General features: G+C 50.6%; 2 protein-coding genes and 1 long non-coding RNA gene across 3 annotated transcripts in view; 1 reads left to right on the top strand and 2 right to left on the bottom strand.

Moving 5' to 3' along the window:
• The window catches only part of GON4L (gon-4 like), a 31,705-nt gene extending 31,446 nt beyond the window's left edge, over positions 1-259 (bottom strand). Inside the window, exon 1 of the mRNA XM_053277244.1 lies at positions 116-259. The gene's annotated coding sequence lies outside the window, so the exon portion shown is untranslated. The remainder of the gene's footprint in view (positions 1-115) is intronic.
• Positions 260-3,591: 3,332 nt separating this feature from the next.
• LOC128336934 (uncharacterized) lies at positions 3,592-5,496 on the bottom strand. Its single transcript, XR_008312115.1, has 2 exons — positions 5,236-5,496; positions 3,592-4,012 (listed from the first exon to the last, which is right to left on the bottom strand). It is a non-coding gene; the product is annotated as an uncharacterized LOC128336934 (long non-coding RNA).
• Positions 4,308-24,771, top strand: SYT11 (synaptotagmin 11). The gene is made up of 4 exons (XM_053277253.1): positions 4,308-4,542; positions 11,356-12,179; positions 18,827-18,950; positions 20,121-24,771. Exons 1-4 carry the CDS (start codon positions 4,509-4,511, stop codon positions 20,429-20,431), a joined length of 1,293 nt encoding a protein of 430 aa, XP_053133228.1. The 5' UTR covers positions 4,308-4,508; the 3' UTR covers positions 20,432-24,771.
• Positions 24,772-26,713: the final 1,942 nt, after the last annotated feature.

The raw sequence follows: 26,713 nt of genomic DNA on the forward strand, positions 1-26,713 counted from the left end.
CAGCAGCAGCAGCAGCAGCAGCCCTGCCTGAGATCTGCCCCGGATCCCTCTGCATCACCCCCATGGCCTCCCTCCACAGCAAGGGCCGGGCCAACCCACCCCAGACCAGACTAACCGAGGAAGCGCCGTCACCGCCTCCCTGCAGAACCGCCGCCTGAGCCTCCGCCGCTCCATTTCGCCCGGCAGCAGCAGCAGCGGCAGCCGCCCGCTTCCCCAGACCGGAAACGGAAACGACGCGACCGGATGTGGCGTCGCGACGGGGGGGGTGGCGTCGATTTCTGGGCGATTATTCCCGATCTGACCAATTGATATGCATCTAAGAGGTCTTCTCACCTCGTGCTAGTTTCGTTACTTGATGCTACGTATTATGCAAAGCGCCCCTTTTGCATCTTCATGCGCCACCTTGCTCTCTCTCACGCACGAGGCGGTTTCGAGATGGCAAGAATATCTCTTGACGACAAATAAATAAATCCGTTTCAGTCTTCTTGAGAGGAATTAAGGGAGTTAGAAAAGCGAGGACAATAAAAAGGCAAAAGATGAGGAGAAAAACGGCGCCTGGGCCTTTCTAGTGGGGCAGGCCGTGTGAAGAAAACCATAGAAACGATGGGAGGAGGACGGCTGAGCCGCCATCTTGGATGCTGGCCCAGCCCACCCCCCCCCCCGAGCGCCGCCATCTTTCCCCCTTTTTCGGGCGCGAAGTTGCTGGCACGTGACTTCCGGGAGGGCAGAAGAAGGGCTTGTCGCCAGGCTGTGGAGGCGGGGCTGAAGCTCGCCTCTATCAACCCCCGTGACGTCATACCCTGCTGATTCGGTGTCGTTGTCTGGTGTCACGCCGGTGACACAATAACACGCATTATTCCACCCAGCGTGTGAACAGATCAGGGGACTCTACAGTCAAACCCTAATTAGTACTGGCATCACTGTACATTTTCCTTTAAAACTAAAGTGTGTCATTATTTTTATTTGAAAACCAGCCCAAAGACTATCCTAAGCCATCAATAAAATCATATTTTAAACTCTCAGCAATATGTGCATTGCATCGCATATAGATACATCTTATTTTCTTTTTTTTACTTGAGGTTTTTAATGTTTCAAATCCAACACCATTTATCAATATTACAACTGAAGTGTCAACCCAGGTCTTCTCTTCCTTCTTTGATTATAGTACTCCAAAGTCGACTATAGTTCATCAGAAAGTGTACAGTTTATAACATCATTACCCTAACAAGTATGGCTGACATCCAGACATATACTGGTACAAAGAAGGAGCCATTTTCACCCATCTCCCCTTCCCTCTGCAGCCCGAAAATGAGGGTGAGTGCTGACCATAAACAGATTGCTTTTAGGCTTACTGGCTCACACTGGTACGTTTCAGTTTAAAACTAAAGTGTGTCATTTTTTAAATCTGAAAATGAGCCCAATCCAAAAATGCCCCTAACCAACTATTACATCACATTTAAAATCTTATCTTATTTTATTTATTCGCTGAGTGCTGCCCGTGTACACATCGCCTTTACACGTACCAGCTCACTTAGGAGCTCTTCCGGGCAAGTCCCCTCTCCCCCAATATTTTCCACAATTCTCAAGCCATTAAAATCTCCAGCCTTGTGTTCTAGAAGTACCTGGGCCAATTCCTAGAGTCTCCAGTCCAGTCATGGAGGGTGGGCAGCCCAAGATACTTTACACAGAGACTGTCCTGACTCAGGCTAGCAAATTAAACAGCTTCAGAAACAGCACAGGCTCAGAGGTCAGGCCATCCAGTCCCTAATGGATGCTCTTGGTTACTGAAATCTGCTGCCATCCTAAATATAAGTGGGGGGAGAATTAACAGCAATATTCTTGCATTATTTTTTACTTAAACTGCCTCAGGGATTACTTTGAATAAAAAGGCGGGACCAGAGTCAATCAAATATAGAAATAAGTGAGCAAACTCCCATTAGTAACCCCTGCTAACTTAGCAAAGGGGCACCTTTTAACATGGTGATGCTCTTTATTTAGCAGGGCGGAGAGTAACCAGCCCTATCCACCCCCAACACAGTACCTCCAGTGACAGTTGCTGGGGTCTATCTTATGTTTCTTTTTAGATTGTAAGCCCTTTGGAGATAGGCAACCATCATTTATTTATTATTTCTTTGTGGAAACTGCCCTGAGCCATTTTTGGAAGGGCGGTATCGAATAAATTAATAACAACAACAACAGCAAGTGAAAATAATCAACATAGCAATACCAGGGGATAGCAGAATAGAAGAAAAAGAAATAGAAAAAATCACCAAATACAAAGATCTACAAATTGAAATTGAAAGGCTGTGGCACAAAAAGACCAAAATAATCCCAGTGGTAATTGGCACCCTGGGTGCAGTTCCAAAAGACCTTGAAGAGAACCTCAACACCATAGGGGCCACAGAAATCACCACCAGCCAATTACAAAAAGCAGCTTTACTGGGAACAGCCTATATTCTGCAACAGCCTATATCTATAACAACAGCAACAACATTGACAATAAAATTCAGCCATCCCAGGTCCTTGGGAAAGACTCGATGTCTAGATAAAACAAACCAGTCAATAACACCTGTCTGACTGTGTAAACAAGAAATAATAGGAGAAGGAAATAGGGCTGCAAATGGAACAACTTTCCAAACCTGAACTTTTATTTACTGCAAACAAAAAACATTCATCTTGCACTGTTTACAAGGGACTAAATCCTAGTGAGTGCAGAGGGGCTTCCTTCTGAGTAGACTGCACAGCAATTTGTGCAAATCTGCAAAATGACAAGGGTAGAGAAGAAATAGGCATCTACGTGGTCAGTGCCAAACCCAAAGGGAAACAGCCATAGCTCAGTTGTAGAGCTCTTGCTTTGGAATGGAGAAGAAGATCCCAGGATCAATTGCTGGCAGCAATTGATCTCCAGATACGTCTGGGAAAGACCCCTGAGCCTGGAGCCTTGGGAAACTGTTGCCAGCAGTGCCGGCAATTAAGGAACTAGATGGACCAAGGTTCTGACTCAGAATAAGGCAGTGTGTGACTCTGGGTACAATCCAAGATGAAGTTTAGATGAATAACACCTGTGTGTCACCATACCCAAGCCAGGGCCAAGTGCTACCAAGACCATGACTCAAGACACATTACAATGATTACACCCTTATTGTACCCTACTAAGGGCAAAATCCCATCAAGCCAAAGCAGAGAGCCTAACTCTCAACACATTTTTAATTACGAGGATGCCTTCCACAAGCAACATTGGCAAGTATAGGACATTCTGTTCCTTTTGTAGGGCACTGAAAAGCTTTCCCAGGCTCTGCGTACCTGTACGCTTGGTTTTAATTGTGCGATTCCCCATATGGAAAGCCAAGAACTGTAGCTTCTCCATTACATCACCACTGGGAAATCTGTTTGTTCTGTATAATGCGGAAGCGGCATTAAAAGTGGGGAGCAGCATGGCCACACACACACACACACATGGACAGAGTGTGCCCCTGACAGTATGCAACTCACTTTCAATCTTCTTTTGAGCTTTGAAACACATTCTAAAGAAAACCACAGAATCTTGCTGTATCTCTTAAAAATGAACAAAATTGCTGAACTTTTCATGGATGACGGCCTACTTGTTCTTATTTTTATTATAAACCACTCATGTACCATAAAGCACCATGCTTTACAAAGAATGCGAGGGCAGGTCCCTGCCCCGAGGGAGTTACAATCCAGAAACAGACACAAGGGAGACAACAGAGGAAAGGAACAGAAACGAAGAAGGGGTAATCAGGGGAAGAATATGCAATTACAGCAGTTACATCATCAGATGCGTGTTATACCAGATGTTTGTGGCTGTATTATTTACTTTTGTTCCACCTTTTGACAGCAGCTCACAGACAACAATGAAAGTGCAGTAAATGCCATACTGGCTTCATGGGTTTAGACCTTTCCACCAGGTTCTTGTCACCTGTCCAGATAAATATTCATGAGGACGGAGTGGGGGGGGACATCCTAGGAACAGCTTCAGTTCCAAGTGGCAACCCTAACAGAGGAAAATGACAGGTGCACTTATTTAACAGATAGAAAGCTTGGGTTGCCCTAATAGTTACAAACAGAGAGAGCGAGCAATTATTATAGATCAATATAAACAATGCAAAGCCTGTTGCAAAGGCTCTCTAATAAATGCCTTGAGCTAGAATAATCGCGTGCACCTCCCGCACCCACCCACAACTCGCACCTCCGTCCGCCCACCCCCGAGCAGGCACGCAAGCGACCCCCACCGGCCAGAAAGCCACGCGCCTTGCCGAGTCACTCTCGGGCAGGTTCGGACGACGGCGCGGGGCCTCGCCATTCGGCCGGGGCTCGGAGGAGGCGGGGCCTGCGCGGGGATCGTTCGAAGTGGGCGGAGCCAGCGCTGCATCAGGACCAGTCGTCAGCTGCTGCATCCCTGGGCTCCGAGCATCCTCAGGGCCGACGAGCAGAGGCGCCGCCGCATCTGCCGAAGGATCACCAGGCCGCCGCTCCCGTCGCGGGCCGCCATGGCAGAGATCGCCAGCGTCCGCCCCAGCTTCGGTGAGTTGCGGCCGGCGAGGCTGCTGCGCAATGCCACCTTGCTCGACGCCGTCTCTCCCTCCGTCGCTCCCCCGCCCCCGCATATCACACACACACACACACACACCCTGCCCGCTCCGGATCGCAAACAGCAGCCTTTGCTAGGCGTCGCGGCCGGCACCCTCCCCTGCCCCAAGCCCCACTCTGGGCTTGCCCACCCCCCCGTTCCTTCCATTGGCATCGGCCCATGGCACGGCCCTCTTCGATCCCGTTTGCTGGCAGAACACAACAACTAGGCCTGGCACCATCGGATTCGCGCAGCAACCATCTCCCGTCCATCTCTGGGCCTTGCCAGGTTATAGCGAGTCCCCCTCCCAATACACAAGCATGCCCACACATTGAAACACCAATCATCACCAGTACCTATCTACAGCGCGAATCTCACCACCACCACCCCCGCCCGCCACCGCCACCATAGGAGGATATTTGGAGGCTGCTTGCTGGAGCAAAAGGGAATGCGGGGCTTGCCAAATATTACCCCCCTCCCCACAAGCACACTCTTTAAGAACTCATGAAAAACAAGAGTTTAAAACACTGCCTCGTTCCCCACCACCCACACACTTGCCCATCATGCAAAAGCCTTCCGTCCTCCTCCATCTCTGCCCCTTGATTCTCCCGCACCTTCAGCATCGCTCCCGTATCCCAGCTCCCTACCCAGAAAATCACCCGTCGGAATAGGAATCTTTCACACCAGCTGTTCGCCCAACCCTGGGCCATGGTGGCTTCCCGTTCCAGGCCACGCTTGCCCCCACATCATCCTTGCTAATCCCTCCCCACACACACACACACACACACACTATCCATGCTGGCTCCGCACTTCTGTCTTTCCCTCCCCCCGGGATCCGGCTCCCCACCACTTGTGCACGGGCGTGCCCAGCCTTGGGAGCTCGCTGGGTCAGTGCCAGGGGCAGATCCCAGCTCTGCTGGGCATGGTGGCAGAGAGGCGGGGGCCCTTTGGCCTGATCCGCTCCTCATGGGAGGCTGGGGGAGGAAGGAGGAGCAGGTGCAGACTGGTGGCTCTGTGGGGGGAGGCGGATGACGTGATGTCTATTCCGGGCCAGGCAGCGCCCCATCCCCAGCCAGCTCTGTGTGTGTGTGTGTATGAACTGTCTTTGTTTCCTTACCACCCCTCTTTTTGGCATGGCACAGCCCCCACCTGGAGTGACATCCCTTGTAGCTTCACCCAGAGATAGAAAAGCACTTCCACGCCACCCTTCTATTGCTGACTTTTCCTGGAGTGTTAACCTCCGGCAGAAAGTTTGAGGTTTCTAATCTAGGCGAGGGAGCTGCCTTCTGATTCATCCACTGCCTTAAACTGGCCCTCAACTCCCACTGCCTCAATGTAGACCTGCACAATTAGCTGCAGCGGCCATCACCAAGGCATCGAGGCGGCGGCAGCCCTCCCTTGCCAGGCTGCAGCAGAGTTTCTGGCCAAAGCATGACTGTAGAAACAGGAAAGAAAACAAATTCACTCTTATTTTTCCTGCATCCCACCTGCAAATCGAAAGCAACATACCAAAGAATAGGATTTTAGTTTCTCTTTGCCAGTCTTCGATTCATAACTTGGCAAAGAGGCACCTTTTACCGTGGTGATTCTCTTTATTTAGCAGGGGGAGAGTAACTGGCCCTCTCCACCCCCAGCACAGGACCTCCAGTGACTGTTCTTATCTTATTTATCTTATTTATTTATTATTTCTCTGTGTAAACAGCCCTGAGCCATTTATGGAAGGGCGGTATAGAAATTGAATTAATAATAGTAATAAATAATAATAATAATATTAAAGTTCTCTGTGCAAGTGGCTCAAAACCCACATGCACTTGGTCTTTTAAACTCTGGGGCTTGTATACAAATCACCATCCAAAGGCAATTCTGAATTAAAGTGAAGTCTGCAGACGGCAGACAGACGGAAGTGTTAATTAAAGCCCTCTGAATGGCTTTTACCACCAACTGCAACGTTTTATAGTCCTCTGGGGCAGACAGCAGGTCCTGCCGTTGCCCTAAAGCCAAAGAGAAATGTAACCATGACAGCAACGTCTCTGCTCAGTTAAACCGCCCAGACCCCATCATCACAGCTTTTCAGTTCTGGTTGAAGCCTCACTGGCCGGTTCTGCGCTGACCACCAGTTGCATGGAAGCAGAATCTACGCTTCCTGCACAAGCATGCATGGAAATGATCAGAAACAGACAGAAGTGTAGGCACCCCCGACTGTATTCACCAAAAAACAGCCTGGATTAGACAAACCTCAGTATGTGATCCCAGTTCGATTCACTACGAAGGATGCTGTTCAAGCCATTTCAATATGAGCGCGGCCGATGAGCCTGACCGTGTTTGGCATGTAGAATGTCCCAAGTTCAATCTTCAGCTGATGAGAAAAAGCTCTGGAGAGCCACTGCCTGTCAGAGCAGACAATACTGAACTGAATGGGCCAGTGGTCTGACTCCGTAGAAAGCACCTTCATGTATTGTTAGGGGGATGGATGTTGGGGGTCGATATGTTTGGTGATCAGCCTATTTCAGGCGTTTACTGCTTAGAAATTTAAACCCAGGAATCTCTGCATCCTCAAAGCATCCTCAAAACAGCCAAGACCTACATAAGCGACCAGTTCTCCTCTATGTTATTCCTGTTTCCCAACTCCTGTGATTTCAGCCTAGTGCTACATTAAAAACCAGGAACTTATAATATGCCCCCCACAAGTCCATACCGCTTGCAACACACAAACACACACACACACACACACACACACACACCACTTTCCTAGACACAAACAAACCCATGAGGACATAGCCAGCCATACAGGGAATCCATGACTGGGTATTTATTTATTTGATTTATATGCCGCCCTTCCAAAATGGCTCAGGGCGGTTTACAGTTAAAACAAACCACTAAAACAGTAAAGAGCTAAAACAAATTAACTGGTAGGATCACTACATATAAACTGGTAGGATCACTAACTGCAGCCACACTGTGTCCCGCATTGAAACTTTTTGTTTTACGAGCATGAGGGCTAGAAACTTGCTCTTTTAAAGAATAAAAACCTGACTTATGTGAGTGCCATGTTCAACTGTGCACAGATCCGAAGAGCTTTTGCTGGGGGACAAGGAAAGAAAACCTCAGAAAAGGATAGGACCATTCTGTTGCTACAATCCCCATTCAAAAATTACAGATGCTAAGAATCCCAACCTACCAAAGCTCCATGATCCATCCCCAAGAGAATGACCTTATGGGGGTTTGAAAGGAAGGCTTCATTTCCAAGGGACAGCCTCTCCTAGCATGCGGAGAATTATTAATAGCATACGCTCTCCCTCTCCTCTTTCGTGCCTCATGGAGAAATGCTGGGTCTCCAGAAGTAGGATACGAGAACCACTTTTGAATATCGGAAGGGCTACCACACAAGAACAGGAGAGGTAGACTCGTCCTCTGAAGGCAATCAATCAGCTTTATTATGGTCCCAGACCAGGATAAGACAGAACAGTAGAGCATGATTCATAATAATAAAAGCAAGTTACAGAACCATCAAACTATACTAGTTTAAAATTACTACTCTAATACTGTAAGGCTGTATTATAATACGATAGAGCTGCTATTCCCTTAGAAAACAGCTTTTCATAGAAACAGTATTATGCTCTTTTAATCATTTATATCTTTTTTGCGCTTTTTAATGACAGAAATAGTACTATTTTATCTTTCTTATTCTTAGTAGTTTTAGTACTATTATTATTAATATTATTGTGTAGATAAGTAATCATTTTATCTTAATCTGTTTTAAAATCGCAATTAGTCTTCTATATTTATTTATTTATTTATTTATTTATTTATTTAATTTCTATACCGCCCTTCCAAAAATGGCTCAGGGTGGTTTACACAGAGAAATAACAAATAAATAAGATGGAACCCTGTCCCCGAAGGGCTCACAATCTAAAAAGAAACATCAGATAGACACCAGCCACAGTCACTGGAGGGATGCTGTGCTGGGGGTGGAGAGGGCCAGTTGCTCTCCCCCTGCTCAATACAAGAGAATCACCACGTTAAAAGGTGCCTCTTTGTCCAGTTAGCAGGGGTTGCACTCTGTTATACCGAGTCAGACCACTGGTCCATCTAGCTCAGTATCATCTTCACTGAGCTAGATGGGCCAAGGGCGTGACTCAGGATGTGGCAGCTTCCTATGTAGCTCAGGGAGGAAGGCACCTGTGGAGCATGCAGAGATGGACCCACCGGGTGACTCAGGAGATTGGCAGCTTCCTATGTCCCTGCAGTAGGCAGTGACCAACTCTCTCTGCAACGGGTCGTTTTATGTAGCTCTCCTGACTAGAAACCTTTAGTAACTCCCAGCTGTATCAGGCCATGTCAACTAGTATTCTAATATTTGCCATTATTATTATTATTTTTACATTTATATCCCGCTCTTCCTCCAAGGAGCCCAGAGCGGTGTACTACATACTTGAGTTTCTCTTTCACAACAACCCTGTGAAGTAGGTGAGGCTGAGAGAGAAGGGACTGGCCCAGAGTCACCCAGTAAGTCTCATGGCTGAATGGGGATTTGAACTCGTGTCTCCCTGGTCCTAGACCAGCACTCTAACCACTATACCACGCTGGCTCTTAATATTAATATTAAGCCTTTAACACTTCAAGGATTGCCTTCAACAGCCACTGGAGAGGGGATTCATGGAGAGCTAGCTCGGAACCTAGGAAGCTGCCATATACTGAGTCAGACCCTTGGTCTATCTAGCTCAGTATCGTCTACCCAGACTGGCAGCGGCTTCTCCAAGGTTGCAGGCAGGAATCTCTCTCAGCCCTATTGTGGAGATGCTGCAAGGGAGGGAACTTGGAGCCTCGATGCTCTTCCCAGAGTGGCTCCATCCCCTAAGAAGGGGAATATCTTCCAGTGCTCACACTTCTAGTCTCCCATTCATAGGCAACCAGGGCAGACCCTGCTTAGCTAAGGGCACCAGACCAGGGCAATGTCCCCCTGCAACCTTGAGCCAGTCCTAAGCCTGGGGAGGATCTTTCTGTACAGCAACACAGTGTGGGCTAGTCAAAGCTTTTACACACATTCCAGGCATGAGCTTACTTCCCACACACACACACACAGTGCTGCAGGCTTCTGGGCTATTTCCTAGTTTTCCCCTAGTGCAGTAGCTCCCAACCGGGGTTCCTCCCGATGTTGCTGAACTACAACTCCCAGCACCCCCAACCACAATAAATTGTAGCTGGAGATGATGAGAGGAGTTGTTCAGCAACATCCGGAGGAACCCTAGTTAGGAACCCCTGTCCTAGTGTCATCTTAGACTCCGGCCACACCCCACGTGGAAACCTTGCACCATTTCACAGCGCCACCTGCTGGCCAGCTCTTGCGTTTTTGAGAAGAGCTTGCACACTCCCCCCCCACAATTGCCACAAAAAATGCTAATTAAAACGGGGGGGGGGATCCCTCAGTATGCAAGAGCTGGCCAGCACGTTATTGACTACAACTCCCATCATCCCCAGCTGCAATTTGGCTAGGGATTATGGGAGTTGTCACCAGCAACGTTTGGGAATCCCTGGTCACAACGTCCCAATTCTAAACACTCCCCAATTTTCCACAATAGATTTGGATTGGTGACCAGAAAGGTCTCCATGCTGTAATCCTTGGGAAAATAAGTGCTGTTTTTCAGTGCCCTCCGTCCGGAGAAACACAGCCTGTTCTGCCGTGCCTCGGAATCACTGGGCTTTTCATTCCACCAAAACAGGAAGCAGGGAGTTAATGGGGTGATGTCATCAGCACAGATGAGGTCATCCCTTTGTGTTTTATGACTTATGCATTCCGTTCCATATTTACTTTCGCAGGAAAGCTCCTCTGAGTTACAAGACAAAAAGTGCAACATGACACACACACACTGCAGTACCAATTATGCAAACTACTCTATAAATGTGTTTGCCTTTCCTAACCGATGTCAATTTCAAGGCCTGGGGTTTCTATGGAATTCAAAATATCTTGGCAACCCACCCCACCCCTTGCTCACTTGGCAAAGAGGCAGCTTTTAACGTGGTGATTCTCTTTTATTTAACAGGGTGGGAGTTTTTGTTTTAAATCAAAAGTAGAGGCCCCACTGATTGGGGGGGGGATGGGGACAGGACCTATTAGGCAAGTTCCCGGACAAGTTCTGTTTGCCAGGCTGCATACTTTGTCTGCAGAGAACAGAAACAGCCCAGCTCATCTCTTAAGCAGGCACTTATTAGTGAAACTAAGAAAGGAGAATGACAGGCCTCTGCATTTCCTTCCAAGCCGTGCAAACTGCTGGCAGTGTTGCATTCGTCCCTTATTCCTTTTGCAATGCAAACCCCATCGAGGAAAGGAGGCACTTCCAAGGTTCAGCTCAGACAGCCCACCTGAGGAGAGGTATACCGGAAGCTGCCTCCTACCGAGTCCGACCCTTGGTCCACCCAGCGCAGGATTGTCTGCCCTGGCTGGCAGCAGCTCTCCGGAGCTTGAGGCAGGGGTCTTTCCCAGCCCTCCCTGGGGATGTTGCCAGGGATCGAACCTGGGACCTTCTGTATGCAAAGCAGAAGCTCTCCCTCTCAGCTACAGCCCCGTCCTCGAAGGGGAAGAGCTTACAGCAGACAGTGCCCACACATGTAGCCACCCATCCAAATGCAAACCGAGGCAGGCCCTGCTTAGCCAAGGGGTCCGTTCACACTCCACTCCCCCTGCAAGATCAGCTCCCCTCCTGCTCTGCCCTGCTTCCCAGCTGCAAACGGGTTGACTTGTCCTCTCCGGCTTCCCTTCCCCTTCACAGATGTCTCCCCCATCGTGGCAGGCCTCATCGGCGCCACCGTCTTAGTGGTGTCCGTCTCGGTGACCGTGTTCGTGTGGACGTGCTGCCACCAGCAAGCCGAGAAGAAGCACAAGACTCCCCCCTACAAGTTCATCCACATGCTGAAGGGGATCAGCATCTACCCGGAGACCCTGAGCAACAAGAAGAAGATCATACGGGTCCGGCGAGGCAAGACGGGCGCGGCCAGGCAAGACGGGCGAGGGAGCCTTTCGGTCGATGCTGCGGAAGCCGGCTTGGTGGGCACGGACAAGACCCCCAACGGGGTGAACGCCGCTGCTTGCGTCAACCAGCTGCCCATCAAGGAGGATTACCGAGAAGAGCTGAGTCCGGATCAAAGCTTGACCCCCGCAGGCAGCAAATCTTCCTCGGCGTCGTCCCCGGAAGATGATGTCATGCTGGGGACACTGACTTTCTCTGTGGACTACAACTTCCCGAAGAAGGCTCTAGTGGTCACCATCCAGGAGGCCCATGGCTTGCCCGTCATGGACGAGCAGAATCAGGGCTCCGACCCCTACATCAAGATGACAATCCTGCCGGACAAGAGGCACCGCGTCAAGACCCGCGTCCTCCGCAAGACCCTGGATCCGGTCTTCGACGAGACCTTCACCTTTTATGGGATCCCTTACAGCCAGCTGCAGGACCTGGTGCTCCACTTCCTCGTGCTGAGCTTCGACCGCTTCTCTCGGGACGACGTCATCGGGGAGGTCATGGTGCCGCTGGCCGGGGTGGACCCGAGCACCGGGAAAGTCCAGCTCACCCGGGAGATCATCAAAAGGAATATACAGGTAGGAAAGCGGCGCCCAAACGTTCCGTTGGAAGGGTGGAACCTTGACCCGTGGTGGTTCTTGATGGGTGGAACTTTGACCCGTGGTGGTTCTTGATGGGTGGAACCTTGACCCGTGGTGGTTCTTGATGGGTGGAACCTTGACCCGTGGTGGTTCTTGATGGGTGGAACCTTGACCCGTGGTGGTTCCGCCCCTGGAAGACCCGCTTCCTCCAACAGAACATCCCTGGTGATTTAAGTTCTTCCAGGTTCCGTCTCTCAAGGTTGTAAGATCTCATGCCGGAGCAGGCCACCTTGGCCCGCCAGCTATTGCTGAACTACAACTCCCATCATCCCCCACCACAATGAACTGCAGCTGGGGAGTGATGGGAGTTGTAGTTCAGCAACCGCTCGAGAGCCAAGGTTGTCTATTCCTGTCCTCGTTCAATTCGCTTCTCAGGGAGATCGGAAGCTGGGCCTTTTTCCTGTACGAATCATCCAATCTTTTGGCTTTTTAGATGTTTATCAGCTTCTGGGCACGCAGAATGGGACTTGGGAGTGCTGGTGTCCCCCTGTGGAATATCCACAGTGGAATGTTGCTGTTTACAGTGCCCCTAAAACCACCAGGTGCTGTAAGCATTGGGAAAAGAAGGGTTAGGTCCCTCCTTTTTAGACAATGCACCCCGGGGTGGCAACAAGCAGAAGCCGAGGTGATCTTACCCCTGGACTTCCGGACCGAAGTCCAGAGCCTCCACAGCCCCTGGGGCCCCCCAAATCCTCTTCAGTCTGTTCCAGGTGGTGTGGCCGCCGGTCCAAGCGTGATGATGCTTAATTTGCAGGGGAGAGGGGGCCTCCAAAGGCCTTGAGGTCCAGGGAGGGATCTCTCAAGCTTTTCCCCCGCCCACCCCCCGGGTTTTACGGGGCTGGTTCGGCCCGTTTTCGGGCCATTCCGGCCCTCTCCCGGCTCACAGCAGCCATTTTGAAGGGCGAACCCTCAAGCCAAGCTGGTTTGCACATCCCTGCTTCTCTGAGCAGAAGCGGTCTTTCCTCCTAAGAGAAGCGTGGCATGCCTTTTCTGAAGCAACAGCTTCCCTCTAACCAGATTCCCAGACGTTGTTGACTACAACTCCCATCATGGGCAATGGTCTTTGGCAGGGGGGTGATGGGAGTCGTAATCTGGGAATCCCAGTTAGAGGGAACCCTAGCGACCGCCTCCTTTCTTGGTGTTAAAATACACCGGATTGAACCTGGGGCCCTCTGCATGCAACACAAGACCCTATCTCCTCGCCACCGAACGTTTCTTAAGGAGGAGGTACTTGAATGTCACAGCAGAAGAAGAGGACCAGGTGCCTGGCAGACGGGTGTTCCACCGGTTGGGTGCAGCAAGGGAAAGGGTTTATGGACTGGGGAAAGAGAGGGAGAGGTCTTTGGTTTGGTAAGGGTGAACAGGCCAAGGAAGAGCATTTGAGAGAAAGAGAAGAGGGATCATAGAGGAGCAAGGCAGTGGAAACATTTGGAACCAAGGATGAAACAAGGAGAGAAAAGCAGTCGGTGGCGAATCTCATTTTGTTCCAGCATCTCTAGGGGCACACGGCCTTAGGACCATAGGAATCCGACTCAGCCTTCTGCTGAATTGGGTCCTTGGTCTATCTAGCGCAGCTTTGTCTACACTGACTGGCAACAGCTCTCCAAGGCTTCAGGCAGGGATCTTGTCCAGCAAGTCATGCTTGCTACCACAAGACCCGCTCTCCTTAGACTTAGGAACATAGGAAACTGCCACATACTGAGTCAGACCCTTGGTCTATCTAGCTCAGTATTGTCTTCACAGACTGGCAGCGGCTTCTCCTAGGTTGCAGGCAAGAATCTCTCTCAGCCCTATCTTGGAGAAGCCAGGGAGGGAACTTGGAACCTTCTGCTCTTCCCAGAGCGGCTCCATCATCCCGAGGGGAATCTCTTGCAGTGCTCACACATCAAGACTTGTCCCCTGAGCTAAGCAGGGTCTGTCCTGGTTGCATTTAAATGGGAGACTAGAAGTGTGAGCACTGCAAGGTATTCCACACAAGGGATGGAGCCGCTCTGGGAAGAGCATCTAGGTTCCAAGTTCCCTCCCTGGCAGCATCTCCAAGGTAGGGCTGAGAGAGACTCCTGCCTGCAACCTTGGAGAAGCCGCTGCCAGTCTGGGTAGACAGTACTGAGCTAGATGGACCAAGGGCCTGACTCGGTCAAAGGCAGCTCCCTATGCTCCTATGAGCCCTCAGAGGCTGTTCGACTACAACTCTCATCACCCTCACAAAGTCCATTGTGGTTGGGGATGATGGTAGCTCCATTTGTTATGATCGAGGAAGGTCCGGTTGCATTTGGTGGCGACCCCAAACCGGGCCATCTCTGGGGCCCATCAGGCTAACCCAGAGTGAACAGATGAATCTTAGAGATGCTTGAACTTAATCAATCAAGAACGTGGGCTGTCACGTGATCCAGTGACAGGGAGTTCCAGAGGAGAGGGACACCAGTTGGGAAGAAAGAGGGCCATCTTATGCTGAAGAGGGAGGCTGGTACTTGCAGAGCAGTGTTGTATAATGGAGAGCCAACAAAGCCAAGTAGAACCGTTAGTCCCCAGAACATTTGCTGGGTGCGAAATTTGGTCCTCCCATCTGTCTGAGTTTACGCTTGGCCGGAACCCTTCCGCTTGTGATTCCGCAAAGCAGCCAGGGCCCACAGGCAACCCAAAGAAGGCACTGAATCTAGGACACGGTGACCGTGCCGGCCATGGCAACCTGGCCCCGCGATTGAGAGGCGTCACAGCGGCTTTGTAACACTTGGCAATGCTCGGCTTCATTTCCACTCCATTAGCTTCCTTTCAAGAGAGCTGGGTCCTTCCCCGCCGACTCTGGACAAGATGGCCAGTGCCAAGAAGCATTTCAGGACACTCTGAAAGCTTGAAGGAAGTAAACAAACACACACACAAAAGCAGCTCCCGAGTTCTAATTGTTGCATTTCCCCGATGATGTCGAGCTCCACAGCTGAAAACGTGGGGGGTGGGAGCGGTTCTGATTCCAGTAAGGGGGAGAATCTGGGTTCTCTCCAAGTATAGTCTGGAAGTAGGAATTCTCATTCCCTTGGGGGGGGCGTTGCTCAGTGGTGGGGCCCCTGCTTCGATACCCAGGTTTAATCCATGGCAGCATCTCCCGGTAGGGCTGGGAAAGACTCCTGCCTGAAACCTGGGAGAGCTGCTGCCAGTCAGTGCGGACAAACACCAAGATAGACGGGCTGAGGGTCGGACTCAGTAGGAAGCAACTTCGTCTCTGAAGTACTTTAGCAGACTCATGCAGAAGGGCCCTCATTAAACCCCTAGCAGCATCTCCAGGAGGCTTGACAGGTTAAAGACACCCCTCTCTGGGTTGTCTATCTTCCCTGCCAAGTCTATTCTGCTTGTTGGATTTTCCTTATTATTTTTGTAGTGACTGTCGATTTGCATGGCGTTTTACCAAGTAGAAGAGGCCCTCACCATCTACCCTGCAAACTAGCAAAAAGGGGCACCTTTTCAAGGGATGGCTTTCTTCGGATAAGCAGTGGGGGGAGCAACTGGCCCTATCCAGCCCCAAGCACAACATCCCTCCAGTGGCTATAGGTGGTGTCTACTTTGTGGTTCTTTTTAGACTGGGAACCCCTTTGGGACAGGCTACCATCTTAATCATTTTTTTAATGTAAGCTGCTTCCGCAAGTGATTTGTTGAAATGAAAAGCAGTATCTAAGTATTCATAAATACCTTAAGCCCGGGGTATTTAAGAGAACGTCTTCTTCGCTATGAACCCCACCACACATTGAGATCATCAGGGGAGGTTCGTCCGCAGTTGCCACCGGCTCGTCTGGTGGCTACTCGGGGACGGGCCTTCTCTGCTGCTGCCCCGAAGCTTTGGAATGTGCTCCCTGCTGAAATAAGAGCCTCCCCAACTTTTAAAAGTCTGTAAAGACACCAGAGCGGTCCCTAGCAGGGTGCAGGGCTGGGGGCGAATCAGCATGTGCGGGGCCTCCTTGACATTTCATATCATTACAGAATCATACTGACTGATGACATACAGTGTAAATAGTGTGAGTGAGTTTTTTGCACATGTCCAACCAGCTTGGACATACAATGCATTTCTAAAGCAATAAAAATTAAAAAAAGCACAACACATGCTTTTCTCAGACCTTCTGGGTTGCAAATCAGCTCGAGCATAGTGCATTCATAAGCAAGCAAGCAAACAAACGTTTGTTCCAGGTTTTTGTAATTTCCTGCCATTGAACAAGCCACTTATAGGACTTTTTGGATGGTGTTGGGTTGTTGTTTTTTAAACCAACCATTTGTCCAATCCACTTCAATTTAAATATACACATCTCCCCCACTCTCCTCTACATCTCTGCTCAATACCAAAGCCCTATGCCAAGTCATTCCAGCACAGGTGATCTCAAGGCTGAGGCAGAAAGGGGGGCATTTCACCCTTTTTTATGAAGGCAAAGGGCAGATTCTTCCATATGAAGTTGGAGTGATGGTCTATGGCAGGGCTTCAATTCCAGCCAATTTTGTAATTTTCTGCCATGCAGCAAGCCACTGATTGGACTTTTTGGATGGAGATTTTTAAATTAAAGGGGGGGGAATTAAAAACCAACCATTTGTCCAATCCACTTCAATTAAAAATACATATTCCTGCCACCCTGCCCTACATCTCTGCTCAGTACCAAAGCCCTGTGGCAAGCCGATCCTTAAATAATCAAGAGGGGGGAGATCAACACAAAAAGGAAATCACATCACACCTCCATTACTAAGGTTGGGCTGGGCAGAGGGTCTGCAGAGAGCTCTGGTGCTGGACACTCTACCTGCCTGCTTGCTTGTTTCTTTCCTGAGCGTCAGGCATGGAGGCCTCTCTGGAAGCCCCACCAAACCGCTGAGAGGCAGAAGAGGCGAAGCTTTGCCTGGGAGCCTTTGAAGCTGCACACAGACACAAAAGATCGGCTCCAGTTGGGCTGCGGGGAGAGAGGAGGGCAGGCTGCCCAGAGCAGGGCTCGGGGCAATTGCCCCGGTTGCCCTGCCCTAGGGACGGCCCTGTGAGACCCAGGCTTTTAATGAGATACTGTTCTGATAGTTTTTAACATGGTTTTAAATTTTAAGTTGTCGTTTTAGCCTTTCTATGGTGGTAATTTGTATGGCACAGCGGGGAAGTCACTTGCCTAGGGAGCAAGAGGTTGCCGGTTCGAATCCCCGCTGGTATGTTTCCCAGACTATGAGAAACAAACACCTCTGTTGGGCAGCAGCAATCTAGGAAGATGCAGAAAAGCACCATCTCATACTGCGTGGTAGGAGGCCATGGTAAACCCTGCCTATATTCTACTAAAGACAACCACAGGGCTCTGTGGACACTAGGAGTCGACACCAACTTGACGGCACCACCTTACTTTAATTTGTATTTTATTGTAAGCCACCTAGAGACGCAAGTTTTGGGCGAGATATAAATATGCCAAATAAATAAATTCACAGTAGAATTAAACGCAGAGAATATCCAGAGAGAGTGTTGCGCAGTGGTTAGAGCACTGGATTAGGAATCGGTTGACTTGGATTCAAATCCCTACTCAGCCACCACAAAGATTCTGTTGGGCCTAACTGACCTCTGAGGGGTTTGTTGCTCGGATGGCCTTGGATGCCTCCCTGAGCCCGCTGGAGGAAAGGTGGGATAACTATCCCAACAATGAGGGAGAAGAGAGAAAGGGCTTTAAATGCGATTTAAAGTCACCTTTTATTCAAGACTAATATTCTGTAAGGCCTCTCGGTTGGTATTCAGCAGCTGGATGGCTCCTTAGCGGTAAAGTGAAAGACAGTCTACAGTCAAAAACCAGACTATCTAGTGGAACGTATAGGCTGCCACCATTTCTAATGTCCCTCATTGTAGAAAAATGACTACAGGCGGAAGTGTACTGCTTAATTCCAAGAGCAAACTTTGATATTTCACACAATGAAGGTGAGAGTATGAACATGCACATATTTCAGTTGCATGGGGTTGAGTCCAGTCATGGAGAGGGGGATTGACAGGTGGGACCACGTTGCATCAAGGTCATAAGAGCACAAGAAGCTGCCTCCTACTGAGTCAGACCCTTGGTCCATCCAGCTCAGTATTGCCTACACTGACTGGCAGCATCTCTCCCAGCCTTACCTGGAGGTGCTGCCAGGGAACGAACCTGGGACCTTCTGCATGCAAAGCAGGCGCTCTTCCACTGAGCGATGGCCCCAATCCTAGGGGGACTCTCTTACAGCAGACGGTGCTCACATGTAGTCTCCCATCCAAATGCAAACCAGGGCAGACCCTGCTTAGCCAAGGGGACAAATCATGCTCACGGCCACAAGACCCCCATCCCAGGACTCTCCAGCCTTAGACAAAGAGCTTCTGGACACTGCCAGTCAGTGCAGACAACAGTAAGCATGACGGGTCAAGGGCCTGACTTAGCAGATGGCAGCTTCTCATGTTCAGAAGCGGTCTGCCTTTTCTCCTTACCTGCTGCCTCCCAAAGGCCGCTTTTTTGGGGGGGAAGACTACGGGGGGCTGGCTAGCCTGCTGGCCTGCTGCAAGAGTGCCCAGCTGCTGCTTGTGGCTGCTGTTCCAAGGGCCTCCGAGCCTGAGAACTCTTCTTCTCTCTTCTCAGAAATGCATCAGCCGAGGGGAACTACAGGTCTCCTTGTCCTACCAGCCTGTTGCCCAGAGGATGACCGTTGTGGTGCTGAAAGCAAGACACTTGCCGAAGATGGACATCACCGGCCTCTCAGGTAGAAGCTATTTACTCCAGCGTGGACGCAACTTGCTTTTGCATACTGTCCGATGACGCACGAGCCTCCATAGCAGAGATCAGGAGCGCAGGCGGAATCAGCTAGAGGCTTACGAAATGATGCACAGTTTGTACAATGTGGAGAGAGAGAGAAACAACCTTTCCTCCCTCTCTCCTCATGCTGAAATTCAGGAGGCCGCCTAGAGCAACTGATAGGCAGGGACTCGGGACAGACAAAAGAAACGGCTGCTTCCACAGAATTGGTGGAAGGTCCAGCCACAGAACAACAACATCAGAGCAGCCCTGCTGGATCAGGCCCAAGGAAGCCCATCTAGTCCAGCATCCTGTTTCACACAGTGGCCCACCAGATGCCGCTGGAAGCCCACAGGCAGGAGTTGAGGGCATGTCCTCTCTCCTGCTGTGACTCCCCTGCAAATGGCACTCAGAGGCATCCTGCCTCTGAGGCTGGAGGTGGCCTATAGCCCTCCGACTAGTAGCCCTTCATAGACCTCTCCTCCATGAAGTGATCCCAACCCCTCTTAAAGCTGTCCAGGTGGTTGGCCGTCACCACATTGTGTGGCAGAGAGTTCCACAAGCTGATTTTGCGCTGTGTGAAAAAGTCCTTCCGTTTGTTGGTCCTAGATTTCCTGGCCATCGATTTCATGGGATGACCCCTGGTTCTAGTGTGATGGGAGAGGGCGAAGAATTTCTCTCGCTCCACTTTCTCCACACCATGCATGATTTTATATGGGGGCGATGGCCGTGAGCCAAGACCCTTTGAAAAGGAGATGACCTAATTCAAGAGTGGGCAAACTCGGCCCTCCAGCTGTTGCTGAACTACAACTCCCATCATCCCCAGCAGTAACAAATTGTGGCGGGGGTGGTGATGGGGGTTGTGGTTCAGCACCAGCTGGACAGCCACACGTCACCTGCCCCTGGCAGTGTGGGGCATGCAGTGCTTGGGAGCAGCGTCGCCCCATGGCAGGGTTTTCCCAGGGGTTGTTGACTACCATCCCCATTGCAGCTGGGAGTTGTAGTCAACAGCGTCGGGGAACCCGTCTCAAGGAACAGTGGCCAAGGGGCTATGCCATCTGGAATCCCGCGGGAACACTCTGGCCGCTCGGTTGTGGGGCTGTGTTATTGTCTGGCTTCTCTCCTCTTCCCCCACCGGCAGACCCTTACGTCAAGGTGAACGTGTACTACGGCAGGAAGCGCATCGCCAAGAAGAAGACCCACGTCAAGAAGTGCACCTTGAACCCGGTCTTCAACGAGTCCTTCATCTACGACATCCCCGCGGATCTCCTCCCGGACGTCAGCATCGAGTTCCTGGTCATCGACTTCGACCGCACCACCAAGAACGAGGCGGTGGGGCGGCTGATCCTGGGGGCCCACAGCGTCACGGCGGGCGGCGTGGAACACTGGCGCGAGGTCTGCGACAGCCCCCAGAAACAGGTGGCCAAGTGGCACAGCTTGAGCGAGTACTAGCCGGGTGAGCCAAAGGCACTGGAGCGCTGGCCCGGGTGTAGACAGACTCTCGACACACACACCCTCTCCCCCACCCACCCTCCCGCCCCCAGTTTTTTTATTTTTTCCTTTTGTTCCGTTTCCGGTTTTAGTCGTAGAACTTTAAAAAAAAAAAAGTCCGTAAGGAGCAGCTGGCCGGTTCTCTCTAGTGGTGTTTAACATTTATTTTTTTGGGCAGGGCACTAAAAACAGAAATGCAAAACGAATAAAATGGGGGGGGGGGAAGCATTAATTTTAATAATACCACTCTCTATATAAATAAATAATATATATATATCTATATATTAAAAAAAAAAAACTTTAAAAAAAAAACACAGTGTAACCACACGATTGCATGCCGGTGACAAATGTTTTAAAAAACAACAACGGGGAAACAATTAGTATAACTTACCAATATCGAGGGGAAGTTTTTGATACGGTTCTCTGTCATTCTGGAAGTCATGTTCGTGATGAACTGTCTTTGTGGGTATTCACCACACTCGGCCTCTTCAGCTTCTCTTTCCCCCCCTTTCCCGCGCTCTCGTTTTTCCTTTTTTTCCAAGTTCTTCTGCGGAACCACCGATTCGGGCTCCGTCTCGTCCGCCACCCGGCAGCTGTGGATTCTTGACTGTTTCTGTGACTTGGGTGAACGGACTCTGCCTGTTTGCTTCTCGTGCAACATTTGGCCCGTGGGGCAAAGTGATTTGTGAGGGGAGCGATTCGCTTGACCGACGACTCTGGCCGAAAACTATTTCCTGTACAACAAGGTCTGGGAATAACGCCATTCGCAACGCCACCGGCGGCCAAGATGGAGGCTTCAATAGCCGGGGCTGGCTGAAGATCTTTTTACCCCCCACACCAGGGGGGGACGTGTGGCTCTCCAGATGTTGCCCCACTACAACTCCCATCATCACCAGCTGCAATAAATTGTGGCTGGGGTGATGGTAGTTGCAGTTCAGTAATATCTGCAAAGATATTACTGGCCGAGACTAGGGCCTCAGAAACCCGGTCCTCCTGCTGACGCTGGACCACAGCTCCCATAGTCCTTATCTATCGGTCACTGTCGCGGCGGGGTTGGGGGAGCAAAAGGTTGTGCCACCTTAGCCTAGACGTCATCCCCAGCCTCAGAGTTTCTAACAGGTGGCCTTCCAGTTGTTGCTGAACCACAACTCTCAGCAGCCCCAGCCACAACAAATTGTCACAGGGGGTGATGGGAGTTGTAGTCCAGCAACATCTAGAGCAGGGATTCTCAGCGTTGGGTCCCCAGATGTTATCAGACTTCAACTCCCATAATCTCCAGGCCCAGTGGCCTTTGGCTGGGGATGAGTAGGGGTTGTGGGAGTTGAAGTCCAATAACATCTGGGGACCCAACGTTGAGAATCCCTGATCTAGAGGGTCACCAGTGGGGAAGCCCTGACTCCGAGAACCCTGGGCTGCTCTCTCCTGGGGCGGGAGTGAAGGTAGGCATACTGAAAACACACAGCCAGCTCGAACCTGCATGCTCTCTCCAGTGCAGGGGGTGACCTTTGAGTTTTGCCGCCCTAGACAGCTGCCTACGCAGTGGAACTGGCCCCAGAAATAGCTAGGAGGGTCTGTGCATTGGAGCCCAATGTTTACGGGGGCCCGGAAGGCAGTCACATTCCACAAAAATGCCACCATTCCTGCTTTGGGGTTGCTGGTTGGTTTGTTTTTAAGTGTCTCTTATTATTTGGAGCTGGGACAGCTTCCCATTCAAACAGCTTTAAGTCACAGCTAGCTTGACCGTCTGTAAAAGGTACAGACTGGCGATCCGGATCGAGGCACTAGGGCTGCCAGCACTCTGTCCTCGGCTTACCGCAGGCCTCGTGCCCATAATGCCCCTTTGAGCCAGCTTCTGTTGGCACAGGAGGGCAAGCTTCCAGAGTCACTCAGAAACCCTCATCATCTTGAGTGACAGGAGTGCCTGCTGAAGAGCTCTGTGAAATCCCGAAGCCTGCCCCTTCCGCATCAATAGAAAGGGGTCCCACGAAAGCCGCCGCTCCTTCTGTCATCCCTAAATTAACAGCTTTCTGCATCGGGCTGGCAAAGAAGCAGGACAGGTCCAGGTTACAGCAAGGGGCACGCAGGAAGCTCACGTGTGCCAGTATCCACTGTTTCACACCCCCACACACCCCGTCCTTGCCCTGTGCCCTGTGTAGAGTGTAAATACTGTATCATAGGTTCGAACAAAAATGAAAGAGAAGAATTTCAATGTTTACAGTCCTTGATGGTGGTGGGCGGTGGAAGCCCTTCTCAAGAGACAGAAACGTGTCGAGGGAAAGCCTTTGCTGCAGAGAGAGGCAGATCACTGGGGCAGGACCGTTCGAGGCTCAGGTGCTTTCCCTGCCCAAAGAAAATCACAGAACCACCGCGGAGAGGACCGGGAGGCAAGGCAGGTCAACGAGCAGGGTCTCAGCCCCTTCTTACCTAAGAGCCTTTGGGATCTGGACCTCCCCTTCCTTCCTTGGTGTTTCGGAAGCTGGAAACAGACCACCGTTGGGTTTTTCAGAGAGCTCAAGAGCTTCGAAAGAGAGATCGGCTTCTCGCGGGGCGTGGTGTTCTGGCCGAACAGACGTTGCAGGGTTGTTGTATTTAATCACTCCAAGAACCGATTTGACCAAGACAACCGTGGGAGAAGGAGGTGCGTGCACGGGTGGAAACGGAACTTTCCTTCAGTCACTTTCCACTCTTAGGAACTAGCGGCCCTCTCCACCCCCCAGAAGGCCTCAAACGGAGCCCGGGGATGCCTGAAAGCACACGAGGGGGCAGAAGTGATCCCGTTAGGGTGCCAAGGCCTCTGTGTAGCTCTCCTTGGGACTGGCGTACCCTCGCCGCCCCGCCGCCCACAAAAAAGGCATCAAAAGGTTTCTGCCTCCTTTCAGTTGCTTTCTGGATTTGCTGGGTGCCATTGACACCATCCAGAGCCCTCCCCGGTGTCCACGCAGGGGGGAATCCATGTGGTTTGGCCAGGGTGTGTGCGACACACGCTTCTCTAGACAGAAAATGCGGAAGGCGGTGAGCGCTTCCCCAAACTGGAGCTCAGCTGCCCCGTCCCAGGAGACGCCTAGAGTTCATCCAGGTGCAACGAGAGACTTTTCCATTGCCAAGGAGAAAGCAGATCCGGTCTCCCCACACGTTCTTCCGGTGCACAGATCTGGTGCCTCCGCCGGAAGCGCTATTTTGTGGGCGAAGGCACAAGCCAAGGGCGCATAGTGGGAAGAGCAGATCTCATCCCCTCGCTGCAGTGCACAGGCAAAGGGCTCTGCGGCTTTCTCTATCCAGCATGGCCAGCAAAAGAGGCACCCCCCAGCCACTGACTTCCACCCACAAGCCACCAAGGAGCGGGATATGGGGGGGGGGAGTAAAGGCAGAGGAAGGAAAGCAGATCACTTTTCCCGAGGCCTCTGAAAAGGGCAGGTGGAAAGAGCCCTTAGACCACATCCCAGCTTTTTCGGATCAGTCAGCTTGCTTTTCAAAATAGGGCCCCTCTTCAAGATTGCCAGGGAAGCCCGTTAGACACTTTAACCAGACTTCTTCCGAGATAGAACCACCAGCCAGCGCCACAGTATCTCTGCATTGTGCACCCTTTCAGGTGTGAACTCTCCGCTACACAACCGGTTCGAATCCCCGGTTGGGTCCCCAACCTCACGGCCACCTCTCGCTTCGCTTCGGTCACTCTTGCTGCTCTGAACCGAACCATTTCCTCCCCTCTGACTGCTGCGGGCTCGACTCAAACCAAGCGTTAATGAAGCATTTCCTCTCTACTTTTCAGTGCAAATAAAAACGTTTGTTTAGGGTTTTTTTTTTAAATCTCAAGCCTAAATCATTTCTCCTTCCTCCAATTGTAAAGCAAAAGATGGACGCTATTGTCAAGGAAAACGTGCTCAGGGTTCATTATGTTTAGGCTTCTTGGGCAGATAGGGACAGCTCCATTCCTCCTCAGGAATAAGGGGAAGATAATGAGGGTCAGATTTTTTTTCCTTTTAAATGTAAAATGAACCATTTGACAGCCGCCTCGCCGCGAGATCCCCCTTGGTGTGGGTTGTTTGGGGTAGTTTCTATTTTCTTTTCACCTTGTGTCTATTGTAAAATTAAAAAAAAAAAAACTTGGACAAGTTACAACTTTGTGTCAAAACAAAACAAAAAAGCAAGAAAAAAATAATAATAATAACTTGAACCGTGTACAACTGCCTAATGCTGTAATGCTAACCTAACAAGAAAAAATATGTAATGCTATCTGTAACGTCAACCTTGTTTCAACGCACACAGAGCGTTCAAATAAAGATGGAGTCACTTTAAATTTAGCTGCCTGGCCACGGCGTAGTTTCTAGATTGCAAAAGCACAGATAAAAACGATTCTCGGAGCCAGAGCTCAACGAGGGAACACACACCTTGCATGCAGAGGGTCCCGGGTCAAATCCCTTAATCTCTCCAAGTACAGGGCTGAAAGGACCCACACCCGAGGGCTCTGGAGGGCCATTGCCAGAGGACTGGAGAGGCACCAGATCAATGGCCTATTCCGCCGGCTTCCTATCTCCAAGCTGGGTGTTTGAAGCAGGGGCTGCAAGCTCAGCAGGAGAGCTCAGGTTCAGCACGCCAAAGGCCCCTTGTTCAATCTGAATTCTCTTTCGAGTCTGACTCCCCTCCTGCTAATATGGGGAAAGGGGCGAGTAAGATGCCATCCTGAAGGACCAATATCAAACCTGACTGAGCACCCCTCCAATCCCTTTTGCTTAGAGCAAGATAGGACAGGACCCTGGGCCGTGCGGTAAGGATTCTGAATTTGCGTTTCCTGGAGTGAGGGAGAGGTGCAGCCGGTTAGAGGGGAAAATACTGTTAACGGGTGATGGGGGAAATCTCTGCTGGAGATGAGCTGCCCATCAGAGTTCACAATACTAGGCTAGATGGATCATCCTAGATGGATCATCAGGCTAACTCTGTTTAAAGCAGTTTTTGTATGTCCAGAAACCGACAAGCTTTGGTGAATGTGCTTAACCACCAAAAGTTGCATCAATGTTCTAGAAGTTGGGGTAAGCAGTGGACAAATTTGCCACCGACACTGAACTGTTTAGGGTTGTGGAATTCAAAACAGATTGTAAGGCGCTCCAAATGGATCTCTTCAAACTGTAATGCATACATTGGGGCAAAAACACCAACTTCACATATACACTGATGAGGTCTGAGCCGTTGGTGACCGACCTAATCTTGGAGACGTGATGGACAGCTCGTTGAAAGGGTCAACGCAGTGCACGGCAGCTATGAAAAAGGCAAATTCTGTGCTAGGGATTATTAGGAAAGGGATTGAAAATAAAGATGCTAATTATTATAATGCCCTCATACAAATCTATGGTGCAGCCACCCTTGGAGTACTGCATGCAGTTCTGGCCACTGTATCTTTAGGAGGACATTGTGGAACTGGAAAAGGTGCAGAAGAGGGCCACCAAGATGATCAGAGGCCTGGAGCACCTTCCTTATGAGGCAAGGCTACAGCATCTGGGGCTTTTAGTTTGGAAAAGAGGCGACTACGGGGAGACATGACAGAGGTGTATCAAGTTATGCATGGAGTAGAGACAGTGGATGGAGAGAAACCTTTCTCCCTCTCTCACATATTAGAACTGGGGGCCATCCCATGAAACTGAAGTCCAGGAAATTTAGGACAGACACAAGGACGGACTTTTTCACACAGCGCATAATCACTCTATGGAATTCTCTCTGCCACGGGATGTGGTGACGGCCTCTAGCCTGGATGGCTTTAAAAAGGGGCTTAGACAAACTCATGGAGGACAGATCTATCAAGGGCTACTAGTCTGGTGGCTGTGGGTCAGCCTCTGAGGCAAGATGCCTCCAAATACCAGTGGCCGGTGAGCAACAGCAGGAGAGAAGGCATGCATGCCTTCACCTCTTGCCTGTGGGCTCCCCAGAGGCATCTGGTGGGCCCCTGTGTGAAACAGGAGGCTGCACTGGATAGGCCTTGGGCCTGATCCAGCAGGGCTCTTTTTATATTAGGTTCTCCATCTACAGGTGCCATCAAGCGACATACCTGGCCAAAGAGAATCCACAGTGTGGCTTTGCCCCCCTCCAGAGGACTAGAAGCAAAGCGAAACCAATTGACGGGCAGGGCTTCATCTGTACCGTAGGGTGCCAACTCCTCATCCCTACCCCCACCCCGGGCTTTCCCTTTTGGATTTACAGCACTGTTGCCAAAAAGGGCCAGCTGCGACAGAAGCAGATTCTTGGAAACTTGAT

The sequence above is a fragment of the Hemicordylus capensis genome, chromosome 14, assembly GCF_027244095.1.
Source record: "Hemicordylus capensis ecotype Gifberg chromosome 14, rHemCap1.1.pri, whole genome shotgun sequence".
Taxonomy (NCBI): Eukaryota; Metazoa; Chordata; class Lepidosauria; order Squamata; family Cordylidae; genus Hemicordylus; species Hemicordylus capensis.

Bases quoted from the DNA above. Each gene is read 5' to 3' on its own strand.
- SYT11 (XM_053277253.1), top strand. From the start codon at position 4,509: ATGGCAGAGATCGCCAGCGTCCGCCCCAGCTTCG. The intron at 12,180-18,826 runs GTAGGAAAGCGG...CTCTCTTCTCAG, and splicing joins TCATCAAAAGGAATATACAG to AAATGCATCAGCCGAGGGGA. The intron at 18,951-20,120 runs GAAGCTATTTAC...CCCCACCGGCAG, and splicing joins CATCACCGGCCTCTCAGGTA to ACCCTTACGTCAAGGTGAAC.